The 25097-nt window shown below is 36.9% G+C and overlaps 1 protein-coding gene across 5 annotated transcripts in view; it reads left to right on the forward strand.

Moving 5' to 3' along the window:
- The window catches only part of glob1 (globin 1), a 55864-nt gene extending 38939 nt beyond the window's left edge, over window positions 1-16925 (forward strand). For all 5 annotated transcript variants that reach the window (XM_073975726.1, XM_073975746.1, XM_073975733.1 and 2 more), the window contains exons 2-4: window positions 4098-4312; window positions 15660-15821; window positions 15885-16925. In XM_073975726.1, the coding sequence (XP_073831827.1) occupies window positions 4151-4312; window positions 15660-15821; window positions 15885-16028 (468 nt within the window). In that variant the 5' untranslated portion in view covers window positions 4098-4150 and the 3' untranslated portion in view covers window positions 16029-16925. The remainder of the gene's footprint in view (window positions 1-4097; window positions 4313-15659; window positions 15822-15884) is intronic.
- The last annotated feature ends 8172 nt before the right edge of the window (window positions 16926-25097 follow it).

Below are 25097 nucleotides of genomic sequence, written 5' to 3' on the forward strand. Positions count from 1 at the left end.
AAGTTAAATTGAGCACTAGCCAACCAATGTTTAGCTTCAAGAGTCAATCAGTTACGAATTTCAAAATTGTTCTCAAAATGATACCAATTTGCATGGGACAAGCGAAACATCCAGTTCTCCAAATGAGAAATATATTTTTTTAAACTTCGAAAGTCCAAAGAAAAATCTCCAATATTTTTCAATATCACTAAACCACTGTGGGCAATTTTTCTTCTGCTATGAGAATTTGTTAAATTTTTCGATTGGGGTAAACAATTTTAAATTCCAGTAAAAATTTCCAAAAATTTCAAAATTTTTCGCTTGTTTGTATTTTAATTCTCCGAATGAGTAAGATTTAAAGTTTTTACTTCTCCAAATGAGTAAGTTTTCAATTTTCCACACGTCAACAACTATTGAAACTCGTAAGTCAACAAGAAAAATCTCCAATATTTTTCACTGACGAGACGAGTTGTTACAATTTTTTCGAAAACTCCAATTTCTCCGAAAATTAAAATTTTTCCTTCTGACCCACTGTGCCAAAATCCAAAAAGGCCAAATCCTTTTGTACCAAACTATATTGGTGTAACGTGTAAGGCAATTTCCAATGTAATATACCTTCACTCAAAATAATGGTGACGTTTAATTTCACAAAAATCCAAATGATTCCATTAAACGCCTCAGCAAACCACTGTGAGTCAGATTCCAAATTTTTATTGAGACAGATAGTTAATCATATTTGCCTACAACAACCACAATATCCAATAGTGGAGGCAACAAAAAAGAAGTAAAAATATTTTTGTCTTTGCAAATTTCTTTCCTTTCTTGCAAACCAACAAGAAAATACATCACGCATGGAATTAAAATGTGTAACCACCAAAGGTACGCAGTGAGAAAGAATTCAGTATCGCTCAGTCAGCGATAAGTAAAAAAGCGAAAGAGGCAGACCAACAGCAAGTCACCTGCGCACAAGCAGCGCGGTCAAAATACTAGCAGAGAGTCAATATAAAAAACAATGCAAAATTACAGGCCAACAACAATTGGCGCTTCAGCACAACAACTCCGATGAAGAAGTCAAGCAGACCAACAGCGAGCCACCAAACTTTAAAACAACAATTCTCTTTATGTTTTGCAGCCACACGCAGACAAAGGGCCAGACAAAAAAAAAAAACACAACAACAATAGTGCTTTTGTAGCTCCAACGGGACTGGCAGGCAAACAAAAAAATGCCGGTTCAACACAACAACACCCAACAGGAGTAAAAAATTTGAAGAACGGTGCCCAATGAGGCAAAATTCCTTACAAAATTATGCAATGGATAACCTCAAAAAATGTGTGAGCCAGCCAAATCAATACAATAATGTCGATCGCACAATAAAATTGACAAATATTGCGTACTCACTTTTTCTCCAAAAATACCTTATTCCTTGTTGTGTATTTGTCAACGGCTACCGAAGGACCATATGCTGGACCTATTCTCCACGGCATCGAAGGACCATGTGCTGGACCTATTCTCGACGGCTCGAAGGACCATATGTTGGGGGCACTCACCAACTCTTCTAAAGTTGACCACCACGGATTCACAATCCCTGGCCAACTCGGTTTGCCTGCGATCTATTCCCAATCTGGAGCAATTCAAACTTCCCGTCTCTGGCTGGGGATAAACGAACAGCTTCTACTCAAGGCAGTAGGGACAACAACAATTCTTACCCGTGAGGCAGCTACAATCGATTTCTTCTTCTTCCTCGTGCAGATGGATAATTATAATTTGTTGTTTAATGTTTATTTCACGGGCCAATACCTTCCTGTCACCTTTCCACAATTATTAAAAGGCAGCTGGTGTAAGATTTACCATGGCCCCACGGGCAATTTATTTCATATTTTCAACAACTATATTCACTCACAGTTTATTAATTATTAATTTCTATTTGGCTCCATTGGGCCATTCTATTAAATCCACAACTCAAATGGATATTCTAACAAGCTCTCTTTCTCTTCTGCTTGTGCCAGTTTCAAAGTTATTTTTGCTAGTGATGTTCTGTGCAATCGAATGTAGTATTGTGGCCTCAAAACTGGTTTTGTTATTATTAGAATAGCAGAAGAGAAAGAGAGTAAGAACAAGTGATAATGAGGAACAACGTTTATGTGAGGTATGTTCAGTCTGCGCTACAGTGATGTCAATGTAGCGTTTCTCACATAAACAATATGTATGTCTGTATGTAAGTTAGACTTTGCTGTTGTTGACATAAACCCACTTGAATGCTTAGCAGGCATGTCACGTTCTTAACCACCTGGCTTTTGTTTCGAGTTTGAAAGCCTCTTATAATTGTACAAAACAAACATGGTAAACAATATTATTATACAGGTGTAACATACACTGCCGCTCACTTGAATAGAACCCCCCTGCAAAATTTTTTTCAACCTCAATTTTTTCCGAATTATACAAGATATGAAGTTTTTAAGTTTTATTATATTTTGCTTCATGTGTTTGGAGTAAACTTAGTCATTCATTTGCATTCAAATCCAATTTGTATAAGAATTATGCAAGAAAAACAAAATAAAGTCAAAAATTTAAGTGAAAAATTTGGCTCATTTGAATAGAACCCCCCTTTAAAACTTGGGAATACAGAAAGATTGTATTAGAATATCGATGCATATTCACTCTATAATAAAAACGAAGAACTTTTAGTAATATTCAGTAGAAGTATATCCCTCCTGATTAAGGATACACCCGCATATGCTGCTTTGGCAAGGATTCTTTAAATAATTAGGTGTATTGCCTAACAAAGCTTGCTTTTTTCTTTCAACAACTTTATTTTTGGGAGCGTACTGTCTCCTTTAGTCGTATATTTTACGCATAAATCATTCCCATACATTTTAGAGAATATTTACCACTGTAGAATATGACGGCCCCTCCAGGATATTCGCATTTCTTTTCAAAATTTTAAGTTTTGATGACTCGAAGTGTACAAAAGTTTATAAAATCGTGATGAAATAGCCACTCGGGATATCCGAAAATGCTTCTTACTACTGGAAATGCCTGTTTTAGAAGTCCTTTGTAAATTGTCGTGCGAATTTAGGGTTAAAGAAATTGGCGCCCAAGTGACTAAGTTTACTCCAAACACATGAAGCAAAATATAATAAAACTTAAAAACTTCATATCTTGTATAATTCGGAAAAAATTGAGGTTGAAAAAAATTTTGCAGGGGGGTTCTATTCAAGTGAGCGGTAGTGTAGAACAATTAAAGGAGATGAAGGCTTATGACTTGCCTATGTGTGTGTGACTCTATGGATACTTCATAGACATCATCTTTATTTAATTAGTTTTTGTATTATTTCTTTTGTTGGCATTAGGAGAATTGGCTACAGCTCCTCTCATCTATTGAGCATTAAATTTCTTATTCATTAAACAATTAAAAATGTATTATTTGATGCTATGGTGTTAATGAAATAATTAATAAGAGTTGAAGAAGGATCTGAACTGTGAAAGCTTTTCGTATTTAGTAGTGGAGGCAATTAATATCGTCTTTGAAGTCTAAATCACATAAAAACAATTATGGACATTCAGTTGATCGCTCTGAGCGCATTTGTTATTCATGTTTATGTTTATAGCTGTTCTTATATGAGAGCGTCCATTATACATTTCTGATTCTGATTGCTTTTTTTTCATTTTTGTTTGTGAAATGAACTTTTGACGTGACCGACCGCACGCTGTCGAGTATAACCAGAAATGCTTTTAAACTGACAAGCTCATCTCTTGTGCTGTTGTCCGTCTATCCAACCACTTGACATAATGTGCACAGAGAACAATGACAACAACAATAACACCAGCGGCAAGTAGTAGCATCATTTGAATAAAACTATGTAACATCAACTGAATTGGTTTTTTGTTCATCCAAAAAAATCTACAAAAATTTAATTGTCTGCAAGAGATGTCATAGACATGACAATGCGAAATGAAATACAACAAATGAGTAAACAGGAGCGTAGTTAAATTCAAATAAGTTGGGATATTAATATCAGTTATACCCCTTTTGCGTCGAACATTTTAAAAGTTTTTCAAGTTTTTATGTATGATAATACATACTTTTTATTTATATTTATTTATATTTTTTTTACAGATAAACATTGTACATTGTGAGCCTGCTGAGAGCGTAACTTCACCAAAACCACCATGAACAGCGACGAAGTCTTAGAAATCAAAAGAACGTGGAACATCCCCGCAGCAACACCCACAGAATCTGGTACCGCCATTCTAATGTTATTTTTCAAGAGATATCCGTCCAATTTACAAAAGTTTTCAGCGTTTAAGGATCTGCCACTAGAAGAATTACATGTAAGTAAGAACAAGTAAAAAAGTGTCAGTCGGCTTTGCCCACAGAGGTATGCCCTCAGCCAATGTGAATTGAAACTTTCATCTATGGACAGATAGAATGTATTTAGCGTCTCTTCAGAATTTTGTGGCCCTTTTTCAACGTTTGAACTTGCCGACAAAAATGTGGATTAGGAGTAAACACAAATGTTGAACTTTTGTGCGGGAGGTACCCTCAGGGAGGACCGATATGTGCCATTTTAGAATTTAAACTAAATTTTGACAAAATATTAGGAGATCCAAAGTTTGGAGGAGATCCAAGTTTTGGTTGCACCATTCAAGTGATATCGTCCTAACATTTTAGTGACATTTTTTAAATATTGGGGAGAAGTACCGGAATTTGGGGACCGGTATTGCCCAATGAAACCAAGTTTGGATAAAATATGACGAAGACCAAATGTTGCACCAAATCGGTAGAACAGTTCGGGAGCCACATATGCACTGTGGTCGAACTTGTATGGGAAGAGCGGCCAAAAATACTTCCTGAGTAGATAACAATACGAAAAGTTCAGTAAAGGCTAGTTTAGCAACACAAATAAAAAGAAGCAAAAAAAAATTCAATATAGGTCCAATTTTAGGTATAGCCCCCATAGAACGGTACCCCCTGATTTCAGGCATTTTGGGGGTCTTGACCACATCTTTCAGTGAAATTGGCTAAAATTTGGCTATCGGTATTCCCTAGCGTTAGAAAACCTTCTAGCAAATTTTTTTTGAACTGGATCCACGTTTTGATATGGTCCCCATGTAATTGTACCGCCCGATTTTCGGAATTTTGAGGGTTTCATATAAGTTATTAAATCGAAATGGCCGAAATGCCATTTAATCTTTCGTGGATGTAGGCCGCCCCCAGAAAATTGTCGATTAATGTAGGTCCACCCTTTGATTTTGTCCCCATAAATAGGTAGCGCCCAACATTCGGTATTTTTAGGGTTCTAGCCGTAATAATCAATCAAAATAGCTGAATTTTTCAAATTTTACATTGAGGACCACATTTTAACGTATCCTTCATATAACTCAACCTCACAATGGCTCTTCTATATATTTAAAAAGCTGAAATGTATCACCTGCACATTTGAAAAAATGACAAAAACACCCTGAAATGTACCCTTAGTATTTTGGGAACCAGTTCCAAAGATGCGGAAAGATGCAGCTGAAAGTTTCAAAAATATACTACTGATCTTTTAAAAAAAATTTCGTTACGGGGAAAGAGGGGGAACATAATTAAAACTTTACATGAAATTGAATTATATTGAAGAAATGGCATTGCAATAGTCCTTTAGTCAACATACGTATTCAATAATGAATCCCAAAAATTAACAAACACAAAACTGCATAAAAATTAAGTTAATACATTGTTTTTCAATATTCGATTTAAGTTTGGTCAATATAGAGTTCATTAAGTTTGATATTGATATTTTACTTTCACCTAACTTTTGCACTGAATTCACCTAGAAATCCAAACTGTTAAATTTTCTCTTTTTTGGTGCCATTCTCAAAGAGTACAGTAAGAAGTAATCCATAACAAATTTATTTTAGAGAAATTTAACATGTTAGTAGTAGATACGAACACATTTGGTACCAAAAATTAGACTTTCATTTTTTAATGTTGGCCAATGGCAGCGACCACTGTGATATGGTGACATAGGGGTTTTTACACCTTTCGGGATGCTTTCCCAAGAAATATGGACCTGCTCCTGAAAAAACTTTTACCGTCGTAATGGAGGTAGCGAATGCAAATCGCTTCAACAAAAGTCAAAGTGATTCGAGAGCAGGTCTTAAAGTGAACTTATCCGAAATTTTGTGTGGGAGGTACCTAAAGGAGTGGACAAATATAGTCCATATTCGAACCTGACCTATATCTGGTAGATATATTATGATGTGCAGAGTATGGATTACATCAGTCACTCCCTTCAAGAGTTATCGTGCCCATATTTTTTCCGATGATTTTTGAATTTTTGTGAGGGAGATACCTGAAGGAGTGGACCGACATGTTTTATCTTCGAACTTAAACTATGTTTGGACAATGTATTACGAAAACCAAATTTTGGACCGAATTAGCAGACCCGTTCGAGATTTATCTTGCGCTCCAACCACTACACACGGTGTCATAGGGGTCTTTTGCACATTTCAGCCTATTTTCTCAGGAAGTATGGACTTGCCCCTTATGAAACTTGTACCGTCGTATGGAGGACAGCGAATACAAGTTGTTACAACAAAAATCAAAGCGATTCCAGAGCAGGCCCTAAACTGAACTTTTCCGAAATTTTGTGTGGGAGGTACCCGAAGGAGTGGACCGATTGAGTCCATATTTAAACTTCATCTAAGTTTGTAGAAATTTCACGATGTACAAAGTGTGGGCCAAATCGCTTACTCCCTTCAAGAGTTATCGTGCGCACAAATTTTCCGAACATTTTCGAACTTTTGTGGGGAAGGTACCGGAAGGAGTGGACCGATATAACGCATCTTCGAACATAAACTAAGTTTGGGCAAAATATTACGAAAGCCAAATTTTGAACCGAATCGGTTGCTCCGTTCGAGAGTTATCGTGCGCACCAGCCAGCCAGACAGACGGACGGACATGGCGATCTTTTGCTTTACTTCTCCAATTTTGGATGTTATGTTTTGTGATATCTTCTTCAACTTGGTCTTTCCACCGGAGTTTTGGCCTACCCTTGGGCTCGTATTCAAATGCCTTTTTGGCGGGGGCATCTTTATCCATCCTGCAAACATCGATCGATGTCGTTCGACTGGTATACCTCGTGGTTCATACGACGTCGGTATTCACCGTCAACGCATATTGGTCCATAAATCTTTCGAAGAATTTTTCTCTGAAACACACCAAGTTCTGCTTCATCTGCTTTCGCAAGTACCCATGCTTCAGATCCATACATATGTAAGTACGGGCAGTATCAGTGTCTGGTATAGTGTAAGTTTTGTATGACGAGAGCTGGTTTTGCTTTTAATCTGTTTGCTTAGACCAATGTAGCATCTGTTGGCCAATATTATTCTTCTCTTTATTTCGTAACTTATATTGTTAGTTTTATTTATGGCTGTGCCGAGGTAAATAAAGTTATTTACTACCTCAAATTTGTAATTATCAACATCCATAGTTGGTCCGAGTCTATTGTACAGCTTGCGTGTTGATAACATAAACTTCGTCTTGTCGCCGTTGACTGCCGGAGCCACTTTGGCAGATTCTTTTTCAATTTTTGCAAAGGTTGCTGTTACGGCTCGCGTTGATCTACCTAGTATGTCTATGTCATCTGCGTATGTAAGCAACATTATATCTTTATTGTATATCGTGCTGTTTTTATCTCTGGCAGTATATATATTCGCATCTCGTATGACCTTTTCCGGTAAGATGATAGGTCACACGATAGACTGTCACCTTGTCTGAAACCTCGTTTTGTGTTGAAAGGCTCGGAGAGGTTCTTTCCTATTTTAACTGCTGATCTTGTGTCAGCCAATGTCATTCTGCATAGTCGAATTAGTTTTGCAGGGATGCAAAACTCAGACATGGCTTGAAGCACATTTGCTCTAATTGGGCTGTTCATTGACCATGGGTTTTAAACGAGCATACTGTGTGCTCGACAGCACTTTGTATGCGATGGGTAGGAGACTTATGCCTCTGTAATTTGCACAAACTGTATTGTCTACTTTCTCCTTGTGTACGGGACTTAGTAGGCTGAGGTTCCAATCGTTTGGTATGATTTCTTCCTGCCAAATTTCGCAAATTAACTGAAGCACACTCCTTATTAGCATTTCGCCACCGGTCTTGGACAGTTTGCCGGGAAGTCCATCAGCTCCTCCTGCCTTATTGTTTTTTAGACGATTGATAGCTGTAATAACCTCGCTTTGGCTAGGTGGTAGACATTCAACTTTGTTATTTACGATTGGTTCTGGGGTGTCTCCATCGCCACCCATATTCGATACCAAGAGCATCATAAAGTGCTCATTGCAAATCCTCAGTACGCTATTTGTATCAGTTACCAGATTCCCTTCGTCATCTTTGCAGGAGAATGTTCTTGCACCATATTCTTCAGTCTGGTGTTTTACACTCTGGTAAAATTTTCGGACTTCATTCTGACTCCCGAACATTTCGAGTTTCTCAAGCTCACGTTTTTCTTGCTCCTTCTTTTTTCTCCTGGAAATACGCTTCTCCTCTTCTCCCGATAAGTTTCTTTCACCCTTTGTGTTGCTACTGAATGAAGTGTTGCTCTGTATACCGCGTTCTTCTTTTCTGTAGCCTTACGACACTCCTGATCGTACCATACATTTTAGGAGGTTTTTGGTACCCAAGTATAGATTTGGCGGAAGTCTGAAGGGAGTGAGCTATTCTTTGCCACGGCGCTTCTACATCGGGACAAGGAGTGCTGTCTTCCAGCAAGCTGTCTGTTGTGTTTGCAGCTTCTCGACATCCAGCTTCCGTCCTGTGTTAGATCGCACTTTTGCCACAACATGAAGGCGAGTGCGTACCTTGACTGCTACAAGGAAATGTTCCGGATCGATGTTCGCGCCTTGAATCGATCGGACATCTAGCACTCTGGACGAGTGTCTTCCGGTTATCACAACATGATCAATCTGATTTTTTTGTTTTCCCATCTGGGGATATCCACGTATCTATGTCGAGGTGTTGGCTGCTCATTACAATGTTCTTTGCCTCTCGATCAGCCTCATTTCGTTATCGGATGAAGGCTGAACTTGCCCTTCCAATGTTAGCATTAAAATCTCCTAGAACAATCTTAATGTCATGGCCTGGGCAGCGGTCATATGCTCTCTCTAGGCGTTAGTAGAATATATCCTTGGTCTGTTCGTCTTTCTCTTCGGTCGGACCATGGGATATCAGATAAGACTGATGTTAAAAAACTTTGCTTTTATACGGATTGTGGCAATTCTCCCATTAACCTGAGTAAAACTGGATACGAGAATTTTAAGCCTCCGGTTTACCATAAATCCATGCTTTGTTTCTTGACGTCTGTCCAATTACATCGCACTAAGTCGATCAAATCAGCTTTGTAATTATCAAGTACATCCGCCAGTGCGCAAACTGCACCAACTCTGTGGAGAGTCCTGACATTCCAGGTGCAGATTCGCAGATCATGGTCCTTAACACGTTTGCGGCGTCAAATTTAGAGGGGTTTGTTTTTCTTTATTTTTCATAGTAAGCTGTTTTGACGGGGTGATTTACTAGCCCAACGCCTAACCCAAGTTTTTATCGTCTTTATGGGTGAACGCGCGGCACATGTTAGCTCACTGCCTTTAACGGATGTTACAGGAAGCTCCCCTGGTGACACCACGTGGAGGTCAGTGTCCATTTGAGATGAAAGAGGGATGAAAGATAAGTCCTGGGCTTTGTCATGTAAAGCCGGTCAAGACCGTTCCTTGGCATCATTCATCCCCTACGTCACCCATAAAATATAAACTATAAAATATAATAAAACATGAAACATAAAATATAAAATGTTAAATATGAAATATAAAATATAATATGTAAAGTATAAAATATAAAGTACTAGCTGACCCGGTCCGCGTTGCTGGCCAGTTGTTTGGATTATCCGTGTAAACTTTAGTTATCTATCCAGCATTGATACATCCATAATTAGGCATCCCCCTAGAAACTTCATAATATAAATCAATGTTTTGACATAATAAATTCCATGTAATGGTATCCCCCAAATTTAAGATATAAAATCTCTTTTATTATAGCCTTCACCATAAATTGACAGTTTAAAGCACTTTGTGACCCACATATAATGATCGGTGCACGTCAATTAACATTGCTATATATTGGATTGTTGGGCTCGGTTGGGGTCGTAATTATTACTGCAGAGAATTGTCAGTATAGGTCCACGTTTTGATATAGCTCACATAGAACGGTACCGGCGGATTTTCGCTATTTTTGAGGATTTAACATCATTTGCTCTGTTCCAGAACCTGCAAGAAGCTACTATTTTTTACTACGATAACATTTTTTCCTCTATGTTATCGAAGAAAATAGTAAAAATTAGTAGATTCTTGCAGTACTGGAACAGACCAATTATCACACCGAAATGGCTAAAAGTTGGTTTTAATGTAATTTAAAGAGGAGAGCATAAATATTCGTATCGACCGAAAGACACGCCTTTTTATTTGCGCTCGGTATGCAACAGTTATAGGTTCACGTTTTGATATAGCTCCCATAAAGCAGTACCTCCCGATTTTCGATAGTTTGGAGATATAGTCACTTTTGGGGGTCGTAAACAGTCTTGCAGAGAATTTTCAGTATACGTCCTCGTTTTGATGTAGCTCCCATAGAAGGGTGGCGCCTGATTTTTCGCTATTTTTGGTGGATTTAACCTATGGATAGTGACATCTCAAGTTAGCGGGATTTTACTGTATTCCAAAATGTAGAGTTGATCGCGCTATCCCACTTATTGTTTAGTGTCCACCGTTTATAGCATTTTTTAGGCACGCAAAATTATGTATATTAGCTGAAATAATAAATGTTTGAACATTTTGTGACGACCGCAATATTTCACTTCCGCGAAGACCATTCAGGTTCAAGACGGTAATTACAGTAGTATTGCAAAGAATCTGTAAACAATACGTTCAAAAATATCATGGACTTTAAAAAAATTGAAGGAGAACCTCCGGTCACTACACTTAGCCATATTAAAATAGCTCACGACCGCGCTATCCCACTTGTTCAAGCTAGTGTTCATATCATTTTTGTGTCACGCTTACTAAAATCTAATATATAAAAGGCAATGTGTGTATGTTAGTATGTTTGTTTGTTTGTATGTTTGTATGTTTGTATGTTTGTATGTTCCGAATAGACTCAAAAACGGCTGAATAGATTTTCTTGAAAATTTCAGATAATGTACTGGGAACACCGGTGGTGAAAATAGGCTATATATTTTTTTGAATGGTCGTCGCGGAAGTGAAATATCGCGGTCATCCCAAATTATTCAAAAATGTATTATTTCAGATGATATACCTAATTTTATTAAGCGTGACTACAAAACCGCTATAACACTGGCTTCAATATGTGGGATAACGCGGTCAACGCCATAGTTTGGAATACAGTAAAATCCCCATAACATGAGATGTCACTATATAGAAATTCCGAAAAATCGATTGGGAAATCTTATGAAATTTTGTATGTGGAGTTTTTAGGTCTGAGAATAGGTCGGAATCTATTTCTTTATCCCGCTAAGTGTAGTGACCGGTGGTCCTCCCCACAATTTTTTTAAGAAAACCGCGAAATTCAAGGTACGTTTTAATATATTGTTTACAAATTGTTTGCAATGCTATGGTAATTACAGTCTTGACCCTGAATGGTCGCCGCGGAAGTGAAAATCGCGGTCATCCCAAAATTTTCAAAAATGTATTATTTCAATTAATTAGAACTGTCGTAGGCTGTTTTTATACGGCTAGGAGTAGTGACCGGTGGTCCTCCCCCACAATGTTTTTAAGAAAATCTGAAATCTTTGATATTTTTGAACGTATTGTTTACAGATTGTTTTCCCTGAATGATCGCGGTCATCACAAAGTTTTCAAAAATGTATTATTTCATAATTTTAGTAAGCGTGACACAAAAATGATATAAACACTATAAACACTAGCGGTCGTGAGCTATTTTAATACGGCTAAGTGTAGTGACCGGAGGTTCTCCTTCAATTTTTTTTTTTTTTAAATCTGAAGTCCATGATATTTTTGAACGTATTGTTTACAGATTGTTTGCAATACTACTGTAATTACTGTCTTGACCCTGAATGGTCTTCGCGGAAGTGAAATATCTCGAAAAGTGAAATATCGCGGTCATCACAAAATTTGCAAACATTTATTATTTCAGATAATATACATAATTTTGTAAGCGTGCCTAAAAAACGCTATAAACGCTGAACACTAAACAATAAGTGGGACAGCGCGATCAACTCCACATTTTGGAATACAGTAAAATCCGGATAACTTGAGATGTCACAAGATCGAAATTCCAGAAAGATCCATTGGAAATCAGACAATGTTATTGATATACAATACAATATCATCATTGGAATCAGAATACCGCGATCGTGTTCGATTTTTGAAAATAATATAATTACGGATAAAATCTCAAAATGTGGGAAGTGAAACTTCATGAGCATTGATTTCAGTCCTTGGAATAGCTAGGTAAAGATACATTTTTTAAATACAGCAAAATCTCGATAATAACAACTACAATTTATAGAAGTAATTTTTTTTTTTTATGAATTATATAAATATTGCCATACATATCCCGAAGGAACATACATTTCGCTGAGGGGTATTTTACCACTATTGCATATAGAGCGCGAAGAAAAAAGTCGTTACGTTCGATCGGGCTGAATGAGGTTAAATCCACCACAAATAGAGAAAATTAGGCGCCACCGTTCTATGGGAGCTGTATCAAAACGAGGACGTATACTGAACAGTGTCTATATCTCTGAACTATAGAAAATCGGGAGGTACTGTTTTATGGGAGCTATATCAAAACGTGAACCTATTACTGTTACATACCGAGCGCAAATAAAAAGGCGTGTCTTTCGGTCGATACGAATATTTATGCTTTCCTCTTTAAAATATATTAAAACCAGATTTCAGCCATTTCGGTGTGATAATGATGTTAAATCCTCAAAAATAGCGAAAATCAGCCGGTACCGTTCTATGGGAGCTATATCAAAACGTGGACCTATACCAACAATTCTTTGCAGTAATAATTACGACCCCAACCGAGACCAACAATCCAATATATAGCAATGTTAATTGACGTGCACCGACCATTATATGTGGGTCACAAAGTGCTTTAAACTGTCGATTTATGGTGAAGGGTATAATAAAAGAGATTTTATATCTTAAATTTGGGGGATACCATTATATGGAATTTATGTCAAAACATTGATTTATATTATGAAGTTTCTAGAGGGATGGCTAATTATGGGTGTATCAATACTGGATAGATAACTAAAGTTTACACGGAAAACCCAAACAACGGGCCAGCAACGCGGACCGGGTCAGCTAGTTATGTATATTAATTAAAATAAACAATTTGTAAACAATATATTAAAAAGTATCTTGATTTTCGCGGTTTTCTTAAACAATTTGTGGAGAGGACCACCGGTCACTACACTTAGCGGGATAAAAAAAATAGATTACGACCTATTCTCAGACCTAAAAACTCCACATACAAAATTTCATGAGATTTCCCAATCGATTTTTTGGAATTTCTATATAGTGACATCTCATGTTATCGGTATTTTAGATTCCAAACTATGGCGTTGACCGCGTTATCCCACATATTGATGCCAGTGTTATAGCGGTTTTGTAGTCACGCTTACTAAAATTAGGTATATTATCTGAAATAATACATTTTTGAATAATTTGTGATGACCGCGATATTTCACTTCCGCGACGACCATTCAAAAAAATATATAGCCTATTTTCACGACCGGTGTTCCCAGTACATTATCTGAAATTTTCAAGAAAATCTATTCAGCCGTTTTTGAGTCTATTCGGAATATACAAACAAACAAACATACTAACATACACACATTGCCTTTTATATATTAGAAGAAGAAGAAGAAGATAAATTATAAAATATAAAATAAAAACAAGTAAGCAAAGGCTATAGTCGGACGGGGCCGACCATGTGATACCCTACACCACAACCTGTAGGAATTAGCTATGCGCAACCGCCTTGCACGCTGAATGACCGGGTTCGATTCCCATCAAATTGTCAACGGTGGCAAAATACCCCGAAGTAAAAAATTTGGTTCTAATTGGTAGATCCGTTCGAGAGTTACCGTGCGCTCCAGCCAGCTAGACATTAATAGCGGCAGATGAACAGACAGGGCTAAATAGACTCCAAACATACTTGGGGTCTAAACCCAATATTTCAATGAGACACATCTTTGGTCGTATTTTGTGAAAAAATTCGTGACTATTGGGGTAAAATTGCGACCTCTAACGAGTTTATGATTACACTATATACGAATAACTGAAAATATTGGGATGTACCTCTGTTATCTGATCATGCACACCAACACAACTGGCATCAATTGAAAAGTCAAGCGTTCCATTTCCAAGGGTAGCTTACTTGTCCGGAATGTATCTTCCAGGATAGGGATACGCAGTGAAAAACTTAAAACTCGATTTTCGGTTAGCCGATTATTTGAGAATGTACTAAAAGTCGATTTTCGATTATTCCTTATCCGCCAAAAACCGATTATAGTCGAATATGTATAATCGACCATTGATGCGATCCGTGATGTATAAAAAAGGACGGTCCATTACGCGGTTTTAGCACACCCAATAATCAACTACGACTAATAGTCGTCCACGATTAATAGTCGACTACGACTAATGGTCGACTACGAAAAATAGTTGACTCCGTCTTTCGAAAGTCAATTAAGAATAATCGATTATCCGGTTTTCGCACAGTCAATAGTCGACTACGACTTTCAGAAATTTTGCGGCTAATAATCGATTAACCAAAATCGATTTTACGTATCCCCATTCCAGGAATGAAGATATAAGTTGTATATTAAAAATTTTCACTATTTTCACACAAAATTTGTGGTCCATTTAACCCACTAAATATTATCTGATCGCCATCTCAAATTGCAAGCTTCTTCTCTGTCATATACTCTTACCTTATATAAAATTTCGCGTTGATCGGACTATTATTGCAACCTACAGAGCCGCTAGAAAATTGAATAAATATTATGTTTTTGGTCCATTTCACGCGCTAAATATTTCTCGATCATCACCAATAAGAATAGGGATCTATTCTGGCCTGAACTCGACCTCCATACGATCGGTCCATAATTGCTGCCTGGAGCGTGTTTACAATTTATAATGGACAGACGGACGGACGGACAGACACACATCTCAAAATCGCTTTATCTCGTCGAGATATGAAGATTGGTATACCACATTGGGGCTCTCCGACGAATATTTCGCGGTGTTACATGAATTTTTACCAAAACAAACTTATAATACCCTTTTCCACATTGTGGTATAGGGTATAAATATAAAATTGAGACTTAACTCAAATTTACAATTACCAAATATAAAAACTACAATGTTTACCCTATTTTTCTGACCACAACTCTTATCCGTGCATTACTTACTAAACATAGCCGTTGATGTACTCGTGGCGAATGATTGCCATGGGATATTCTAAAGCTTATGCGCCATAGCATACCTAAAGTAGAGTTAGTTTTAACACCATTGATATAAATATTGTATGGTTTTACAATTTTCATTATGAATAAGAATTCCTGATAATATCTGTATTTTTTTGTTTTTGCAGACCAATGCCCGCTTCAGAGCCCACGCAAATCGAATTATTAAAGTGTTCGATGATTCCATACAAATGTTGGGACACGATTGGGCGGGGCCCAAACTGGAGGAGACATGGTCGAAAATTGCCACTTCACATTTTAATCGGCAAATTGAGAAACAGTCTTTTAACGTAAGTAAATCTAAATTTATTTTTTCAAGGCTTCTTAAAAACATACCTCTCTTTCCCCTGCAGGAATTAAAGGAAGTAATTCTGGAAGTTCTAACAGCGGCCTGTAATTTAAATGAAACACAAATTTCGGCATGGACAAAATTGCTGGATATCGTCTACAACATAATTTTTAACAGTTTGGATAAATTGGAAAATGGCCAACAATAAAATTTAAGGAACGTGGAAATTTAAACAATCTCAATTGTTGATAATTAAAACCACAAAAAAATTAATTTGGAATACTAATTGTCACTTTTTGTAAAGAAAATTGGAATATCAATAGGCCAAAATAAAAACTGGAACCAAAACAATTCTATGGACATCTACATCCACAGTGGGTGTAATTATGTAGTTAGCTTTAATAATCATTGTTGGTAATCGGTAATAAATTCCCTCTTGACATCTCCTGATCTTTGGTACAATAAAAAAGCTTTATGGACAAATTATTGGTGTTGGAATTCGTTTTTATGTTTTTGTGTTAAGTGTCAGAATTTTTGATGGTATAAACCTCGAATGGATGTTAGCACAGAAAGTAAGGAAGATAAAAAATTTTTAACTTTACATAGATCTATTACTAGAAGAGAAACCTTTAGCCCACCTCTATCGAAGTAATGAATAATAATTCTAGATTAAAAAAACAAGAGAATATTTGGAAACTTACATCATTGTACCTCCGGATAATAATTTTTGGAAAATTAAAAAATGTAGAACCCTCTTCCTTAAATATAGAATACAAACATTAGATTTTTTTAAATTTTTAAAAGGAAATCTCATTGTTTTTATTTTTAAGAACACAAGGCAATTATTTGTAAAATGCTTTAGTCATAGATGCAAAAAAATAATAATAATGATAAAAAAGAAAATAAAATTAAATAAAGAACCACTAGAAATGTAACTAATATCACTAATAATCACAGCAACAACAAGAACAACATCAATTAACAACAATGTAACTAAAACAAAATCATTAACAAAACTGAAAAATTATTAAATATAAAAAATGTTTGTATTGTAATATAAAAAATGATAAGAAATTCAATAAAGATGTAAAAAAATATTTAAAATGTTTAATTTTTGTTTTTAAATCATTCAAGGACAGGATCCTGCAAGATATTTTTAATTCTGGGTATAAAATTTTAGAAATAAAATAAAAATCAAATGTCGATAAAAATCCTAAACAGCATCAATGGGCGAAAAAATTCGACAAAGTCCGTATGAGAGAGAGAGAGAGAGAGAGAGAGTAGAATGGTTACAGACAAAATCTGTAGATACATTTAAAATCCTAATTGGTTTAACAATTTACCGACGAAGTCCATAAAAAGTTGCCATTAAAAATCTTTACGAAGGGCCAGCAACGCGGACCGGGGTCTGCTAGTAAAATATCTATTATATAAAAGAGCTCAGTGATGACTGAGTTATTGAGTGGCTGACAGATCATCGCCCAGACGAAACCGCTGAAGCTAGATACCTGAAATTTTGAGTGTGTGGCGGGTAGGGGTGGGGTAAGGCCGTGTTTTTTGGAAATTCGAACTAGAAGGGTACGAAAAGTACTAAAAGGTACTAAATATGGTACCCTTTGTATTAGACAAACGGAAAGAGCTAGAATTCTGAAATTTTGCATGAGGGTCACTGATGGAAAGTTAGAAAGATTTACCAAAGGGTGTTTTTAAATTCCACGTCTAAGTGTACTAAAAGTTACCAAATTTAGTACCAATTTATATTTTGATCGGGTATAGCTAGAATCTTGAAATTTGGTATGGAAAACAAGGTTGAAAAGTGTTGTTTAAAAACGAAAATGGTTTGGGGAATACGCACTAGTACGAAAAGTACTAAATGGTACTAAATTTAGTACAATTTGTATTTGGGTGAACGGATAGAGCTGGAAACCTGAAATTCAGATTTATGGAATTCAGATTAATGTTGAAAACGAAATTAGGGTCGTGTTAGAAAATCGTACTTATGTGTACAAAAAGTACTAAATGGTACTAAATTTGGTACAATTTGGACATAGGATTACTGTTAGAGTGTAGGATTGAGATATGGAGGTAGTTTTGGAAATTCGTATTTTTTGCGTACGAAAAGTACTAAATGGTACTAAATTTGGTACAATTTGGTTTTGGGTGAACGGATACAGGCTGAAATTTAGAATTAATATTACTGTTAAAGTTTAGGATTGAGCGATGGAGACAGCTTTGGAAAATCGGAGTTATGTGTACGGAAAGTACTAAATTGGGTACAATTTGGATAATAGTGAACGGATAGGGCTGGAAACCTGCAATTTGCAATTAAGGATACTGTTGAAGTGTAGCATTGAGATATGGAGGTGGTTCTTATGTGTACGAAAACTACTTAAAGGTACTAAATTTAGATTTTGGTGAATGGATAGAGCCTGAATCGCGAAATTTGGAATTATGATTACTCCCAGCAAAATAAATTGGAAGTAGTGCAATGTAGACTAGTTCTTTCACGGCATGTTTTTATGCAGTTCAAACGGAGTCGTGAAAAAGGCACTCCATTACGCACATTTTAACCGCATTTGGATGCAATCCAAAGAATCACATCCATTTGTCACATTTTAACAACATCCGGAGGCAGTTCAACGGAGTCGTGAAAAAGGCACTCCAATTCCTCACAATTTAACAGCATCCGGATGCAGTGCAAACGGAGTCGTGAAAAAGACACTCCATTCACTACATTTTATTAGCAGTTGTTAGAGATCCCTACATGTACATAAATCAGTTTGTACATCTCTACAGGCAGCGGAATACATTACCAAAAAAAGATAATCGTGTTAACATTTCCAAACATTTGTTAATACAAACTAAATAATATTAATTTGTGAACATTTTTCCGGTAACTCACGAGAAGAAAATTTCCCAATGGAGTGCTGTTGGAGTACATGTCGAAATCTTAGCTGGTGATGGGAAGACAATATCAAACCCATTTAGCAGATGAAGCAAAAGCACTTAAGCTTGGATTAAATGAAGAGCGGAGGAAACACACATGTTTGCGATTGAATTCAATAGAGAATTTTTATAATTTGTGTTAATTTAATAAAGTTATTAATATTTTTGTTTTACACAAATAATAAATGCATTTTATTTTGTTATTCAAAACACGTGCTCTGGACTGCCTCCTATTCTACCCCAAAGGGTCAGTTAAAATGCAATGCCAAAGGGTCAGTTAAAATGCAGTGCCAAAGGTTCAGTTAAAATGCCATGCCAAAGGGTCAGTTAAAATGCGGTGCAATGGAGTGCCTCTTTCCGGGGTCACTCCCTTGCACTTCCAAATCACTTGTACATATCATTTAACTGCCTCTTTGGAGGCAAACTTTTCGCTGGGCTGTTGCGTGGAGGATTGAGACAGATTACAGAAATTCGTACTTATGTGTAAAAAGAGTTCTAAACGGTACTAAATTTGGTGAACGCATCGAATTAAAATCCTGAAATATAGAATTAATAGTACTGTTGGAGTTGACAAGTTTTGAATGGTACCAAATTTACTATATAAATAAATGTGAAATTCTGAAATTTGGTATTATATGTAGTCGTTGTTGGTGTGTAGGATTTATATATGGATGTGGTTGTGGATATACGTACCACAAGTGAACGAAAATTACTAAATGCCAATATATTTGGTGGCTGCCACCGTGGTGCAATGGTATGCACACCCGCCTTGCACGCAGAAGGTCGTGGGTTCGATTCCCCGGCCAGGCAACATCAAAAATTTCAACGGTGGCAAAATACCCCTCAGTAATGTTGGCGACATTTCCTGAGTATTTCAGCCATGTAAAACTTCTCTATAAAGTGGTGTCGTAAGGCACGCCGTTCGGACTCGGCGATAAACAGTAGGTCCCATATCATTGAGCTAATATGAATCGGGGTGCACTCATTGATATGAGAAAAGTCTCCCCTGTCCCGTCTGGGATGTTTGTGGAACAATTATATACAATATATTTGGTTCAAATAATAAAAACTTGAGGGCTCATAGAGGATAATGAGCGGGGATAACCCGTTTTAATAACAATATAGACTAAGAGTAAGCAACGATATTGGACAAACCTGTTAAAAGAATATACGCAGTAGCGGGCATTTTGCTAGTAAAATATAAAAGCACTCCACGCTGTTTGGGAACACTGAGCAGACAACCCTCCGGTCAAGCTTGAAACGTTGGGTAATCAATTATAAGTGTGGACGCCAGTCGTTTGAGGAATTCAGGAACAAGAAGTCCAAGTCCAGGGTGATATCTCCGGAACTGTTTAACCTCTACCTTTCTGAAATTCCACAACCTCTAGATGGCATAGAGATCGTAATGTATGCGGATGATTGTACGATCTTGCCGTCGGGTCCTTTCGTCGATGGCATATGTTTTAGTTTAAATGTCTATATAGATGACCTAGTGCAGTTCTTTCATCTAACTAACTTTAATATGGATGACGGAATCATCCGGAATCCTGGATAACTTATCCATTTTCAACAATGGATCGGAGATGGTAGAACGGAAGGGGCTGTGCACAGTGGTCCCACTTGTATGGGAAGGTGCGAAAAAAAATATTTCTAATCGTCGGATGAATCCAATTTGTTCAGTAAAAACTCCTTTAGCCAAAAAATCATCAATATGGGTCTAGTTTTTTCTATAGCTCCCATATAACGGTACCAACTGATTTCAGGAATTTTGAAGCTTTTATCCACATTTTCGGCCAGAATTGGCTGACATTTGATATTTGGGGTTCCCAGTAGTCAGAAACCTTATGTACCAAAAAGTGTGGACATAGGTCCAGGTTTTGGTGTAGCCCCTATATAACTGTACCTCCCGATTTCAGGTATTTTGAAGTTTTTATCCACATTTTCCGCCCGAATGGGCTGTAATTTGGTATTTGAAGTTCTCATTGATCGGGAAATTTTTCAACCAAAAAATGTGGACATAAGTCCAGGTTTTGATAGAACCCCCCGTATAACGACACCGTCAGATTTCAAGTTATTTGTAGTTTTTATCTACATTTTCGGCCTAAATCGGCAGTAGTTTGGTTATGGGGTTCTCAGTGGTGAAAAAAACGTCTCCGAATTATAATGTGGGCAGAAAAGGAAACTTATTATTCCACTTGAGGTCAGAATATCTCATATTTATACCCTCAGCATTTATGCTAACGAGGGTATATAGACTTTCATACGAGAAAAATGTGCCTCATCGAAATAATGGTTTATGTTTGGACGAAATCCCTTTTCCGTCCGCCTGTCTGGCTGGCCGGAGCGCATAATAATTCTCGAACGGATCAACCGATTCGGTCCAAAATTTGACTTTTGTAATATTTTGTCCAAACTTAGTTTAAGTTTGAAAATGTTCGGAAAAATTGTGCACACTTTGCACATCGTGAAATTTCTACCAGACATAAATCAAGTTCGATTATGGAATATATCGGTCCACTTCTTCCAATACCTCCTAAAGGAAAAGTGCAGTTTAAGACCTCCTCTCGAATCGTTTTGATTTTTGTTGTAATAACTTGTATTCGCTGCCCTCATTACGACGGTACAAGTTTTTTCAGGGGCAAGTTCATACTTCCTGAGAAAATGACCCGAAAGCTGGATGCAGCGCACGATAACTCTCCAACGGATAAACCAATTCTATCCAAAATTTGACAGTCGTAATATTTTGCGCAAACTTAAATCAAGTCAGTTTAAAACTTTTCGCTAAAATGGTGCGCATGATAATTCTCGAAGCCAGTAACCGATTTGGTCCATACTTTGCACATCGTGATATTTCTACGAGGCATAGAGGTTATAATATGGAATATTTATGTCAACTCCTTTGCGTAAAAGTGCAGCTTAGGACCTCCTCTCGAATAGTTTTGAGTTTTCTTGCAACAGGTTGTACTCAAGGTCCCTATTACGATGGTTTTTTGATTGGCAACGCCATACATCTTGCGAAAATGAACCAAAAAATGTAAAAAAACCCTACGGCCAGCAAGTGTATTGGCTGATGCACATGACAACTCTTGAACCGAATACTGCGTTGGTACACACGTTGCATATCGTAGTATTTCTACGAATGTTAGACAAAATTCAAAGGTGGTGCTTATAGGCCCACTTCTTCCGCTACCTTCCCCACAAAAGTTCGAAAATATATCTTAAGGTACTGCTAGTGTCCCTGTTTACAGCGATAATACGTTTTTCGTGGGCAAGTCCATGTTTTCTGATATAATGGTCCAAAGGTATAAATTATATGGTGACCAACTGAAATGGTGGACTGGGTGCGATATCTATCAAGAGGGATGTCTACCAAAATTAGAACCACTTCCAAAATGGACTATGTCGGTCCATTTCATTAGGTATCTCCCAGCTAAACCTTTGAGCTTTAATCTAAATCCATATTTTTGTCGGTAAGTTCATACGCCCAAAATTCTGAAAACCTCGTAAATACAAAATTTTTTTTGGAAAAGAGTGTTTCACTTCACACAGGTTGAGCGTATATCTCTGGCGTCGAAGCTGACTGATACTTTTATACTTGTTAATTAAATCTCTTGACCTAAAGGTGGAGGATTGTGTCCAGTCAGTGCGTTGCTTCTTCCTCGACAAACTAAAAAAGTTCTACTTTGAGGGAATCGTAAGGATCTGGCATGACGAATATGGATGCAATCTCAAGCTGTAGAATTACAATCCAACTCTCACTTAAAAAGCTAGTGGTCATAATTAAAGTAGGGGTCATTACTTGTCGAAGTATTGGAAGAACTATGACAAGCATTAATTTTGAATACAACAGGCTCTGTGATAATGAGTAAAGGACTGAAATGCTCAAGCACATTTTCTGCCAGTCTTCTTATCTATGAACAAAAGTCATCATTTGTTTGGTGCCCAAAAAAATGTATTATAATTCTTATATTTTTCTATAGACCCTGCCAACCTGTTACGGAAACAAAAGATAAGAGAAAAAAATTCAAAAATATTGACAACCAACACAAAAGCTTTAAGGACCATGATCTCCGAATCAGCACATGGAACGTATGAACACTAAATTCAGATGAGTTCAATGCGAAACTGCCATAAAATAAATAAGATGGCCAAAGCGGCTCTGTTACGTTCAACTAATTTCTACTCCATACTTCCTATATCCACTGGTCTCTTCCACTCCTTCCCATTTACGCTTTTTCTCTTCTCTAACTTCAAGATGTTTTCACATTGGAACGCTGGTCACCAAGTGAAGTAGCTGTTTACAACAAAGTGCTCATACTGCAACTTAACCAAACCTGGACTCCTAAGGAAACCAAGTCTACAGCTATCAAGTTTTTGAATCTGCATAACTTCTCTATAACGTGGTGTCGAAAAATGTTCGACGCACCGTAAGTATTCTTCGAAAAAGTTGATCTCATATTTTAAAATGCGACATTTTAATTTAACGGTGATATTTAAATAACAGCTAGAGTTCTTGTTATTAACAGTTTAGCATAAACCCCCTTTCGTGTATGAACAAACTGTTATTTTTGTTTCTGTTATATTTAACTTAGCTTTGCATTTTAAAAGCTTATTTATGTTAGCCTAACATAAATGTTATTAACATTTAATTATCTCTATGTATATACGGCGAATTGAATAAAAAACATCAAGTGGTTGTTTGCTTTTAATGCGAAAAGTGTTTGAAGTGGGACAGACAGTAGTTGTTTATGGATGTCATGGACTCATGGATGAATGTTGTGAAACGCGCCACATTTTTAAAGAGAGAGTGATTTTTTACCGGCAAATTAATCACCAACTTCCGGAAACCATATTTTTCCTCAAAAGCCATTAAAATAAATTAATTAAAAGGAAATATAAAACTTGTTACAGTATTATGCTGAAAGCGGAAAATAAACAATATTTCGATCATTGTATACATAGTAATTTATTTGTATAGGGCCAAAGGTTAGCGAAAAATCTTTAAAGGTCGCAATTATGATTAAAATCTTAAAAAACAAGTAATAAGGGTGTAAATTTCGGCCTGCCTGAATTTGTTATACCCTCCACTACCAGTTGTATTGAAGTAAAACTGAACAAGTAAAAAAGTATCAGTCGGCTTTGCCGACAGAGATATACCCTCAGCCTGTGTGGATTGAAATACTTTTTTTCCCCAAAAGAAAAATATGGATTCAGGGGGGGTTTTCAAAATTTTGGGCGTATGAACCGACAAAAGTATGGATAGGATTAAAGCTCAAAAATTTGCGCGGATATCGATAAATAGGTATTTTTATCATACTAGCCTACGAAACACATAATATCGCTGTAAACAGGCCAACTAGAAAAACCTTCGGTAAAAATGTCCAAAGGATCCTCGAACAGACCCTTAACCACACAAAAATGTTGAACATTTGTGTGGGTGGCACCACAAGGATTGGACAGATAGGGCCCGAAATTGAACATAAATTAAGCTTCGACAATTTTTAAAGATCCAAAGTTTGGACCAAATCAGTTGCTACGTCTATGAGCAATAGCGCGCACCATTTTAGCGAATATTTTCGAACTTTTGTGGGGTAGGTACCGGAAGGAGTGGACCTATAAGCACCACCTTCGAATTTTATCTAATATTAGAAGAAATATTACGATATCCAATGTGTTGACGAACGAAGTATTCGGTTCGAGCTCTCCAGCCACTACATATGGTGCCATAGGGGTTTTTTGTACAACTTTCGGGCTGTTTTCTCAAGAAGTATGGACTTGCCCCTGAAAAAACTTTTACTGTCGTAATTGAGGCAGCGACTGCAAGTTGCTTTAGCAAAAATCAAAGTGATTCGTGAGCAGGTCTTAAAGTGAATTTATGCGAAATTTTGTGTGGAAGGTACCCAAGGAGTGGACAAATATGGTCCATATTCGAATCTAATCTGTTTTCTCAAGAATTATGGACTTGCCCCTGAAAAAACTTTCACTGTCGTACTTGAGGCAGTGAATGCAGGTTGCTTCAACAAAAATCAAAGTGATTCGAGAGCAGGTCTTAAAGTGAACTTATCCGACATTTTGTGTGATAGGTACCCGAAGGAGTGGACAAATATAGTCCATATTCGAACCTGATCTATATCTGGTAAATATATTAGGATGTGTAAAGTATGGACCAAATCGGTCATTCCCTTCATTCCCTGGTGCGCACAATTTTTCCAAACATTTTTGAACTTTTGTGGGGAAGGTACCTGAAGGAGAGAACCGATATGGCTTATCTTCGAATTTAAACTAAGTATGGACAAAATATTACCAAATTTTGGACCTAATCGGCAGATTC

Source organism: Musca autumnalis, unplaced genomic scaffold (assembly GCF_047663935.1).
Source record: "Musca autumnalis isolate F117 unplaced genomic scaffold, ASM4766393v1 scaffold_1, whole genome shotgun sequence".
Taxonomy (NCBI): domain Eukaryota; kingdom Metazoa; phylum Arthropoda; class Insecta; order Diptera; family Muscidae; genus Musca; species Musca autumnalis.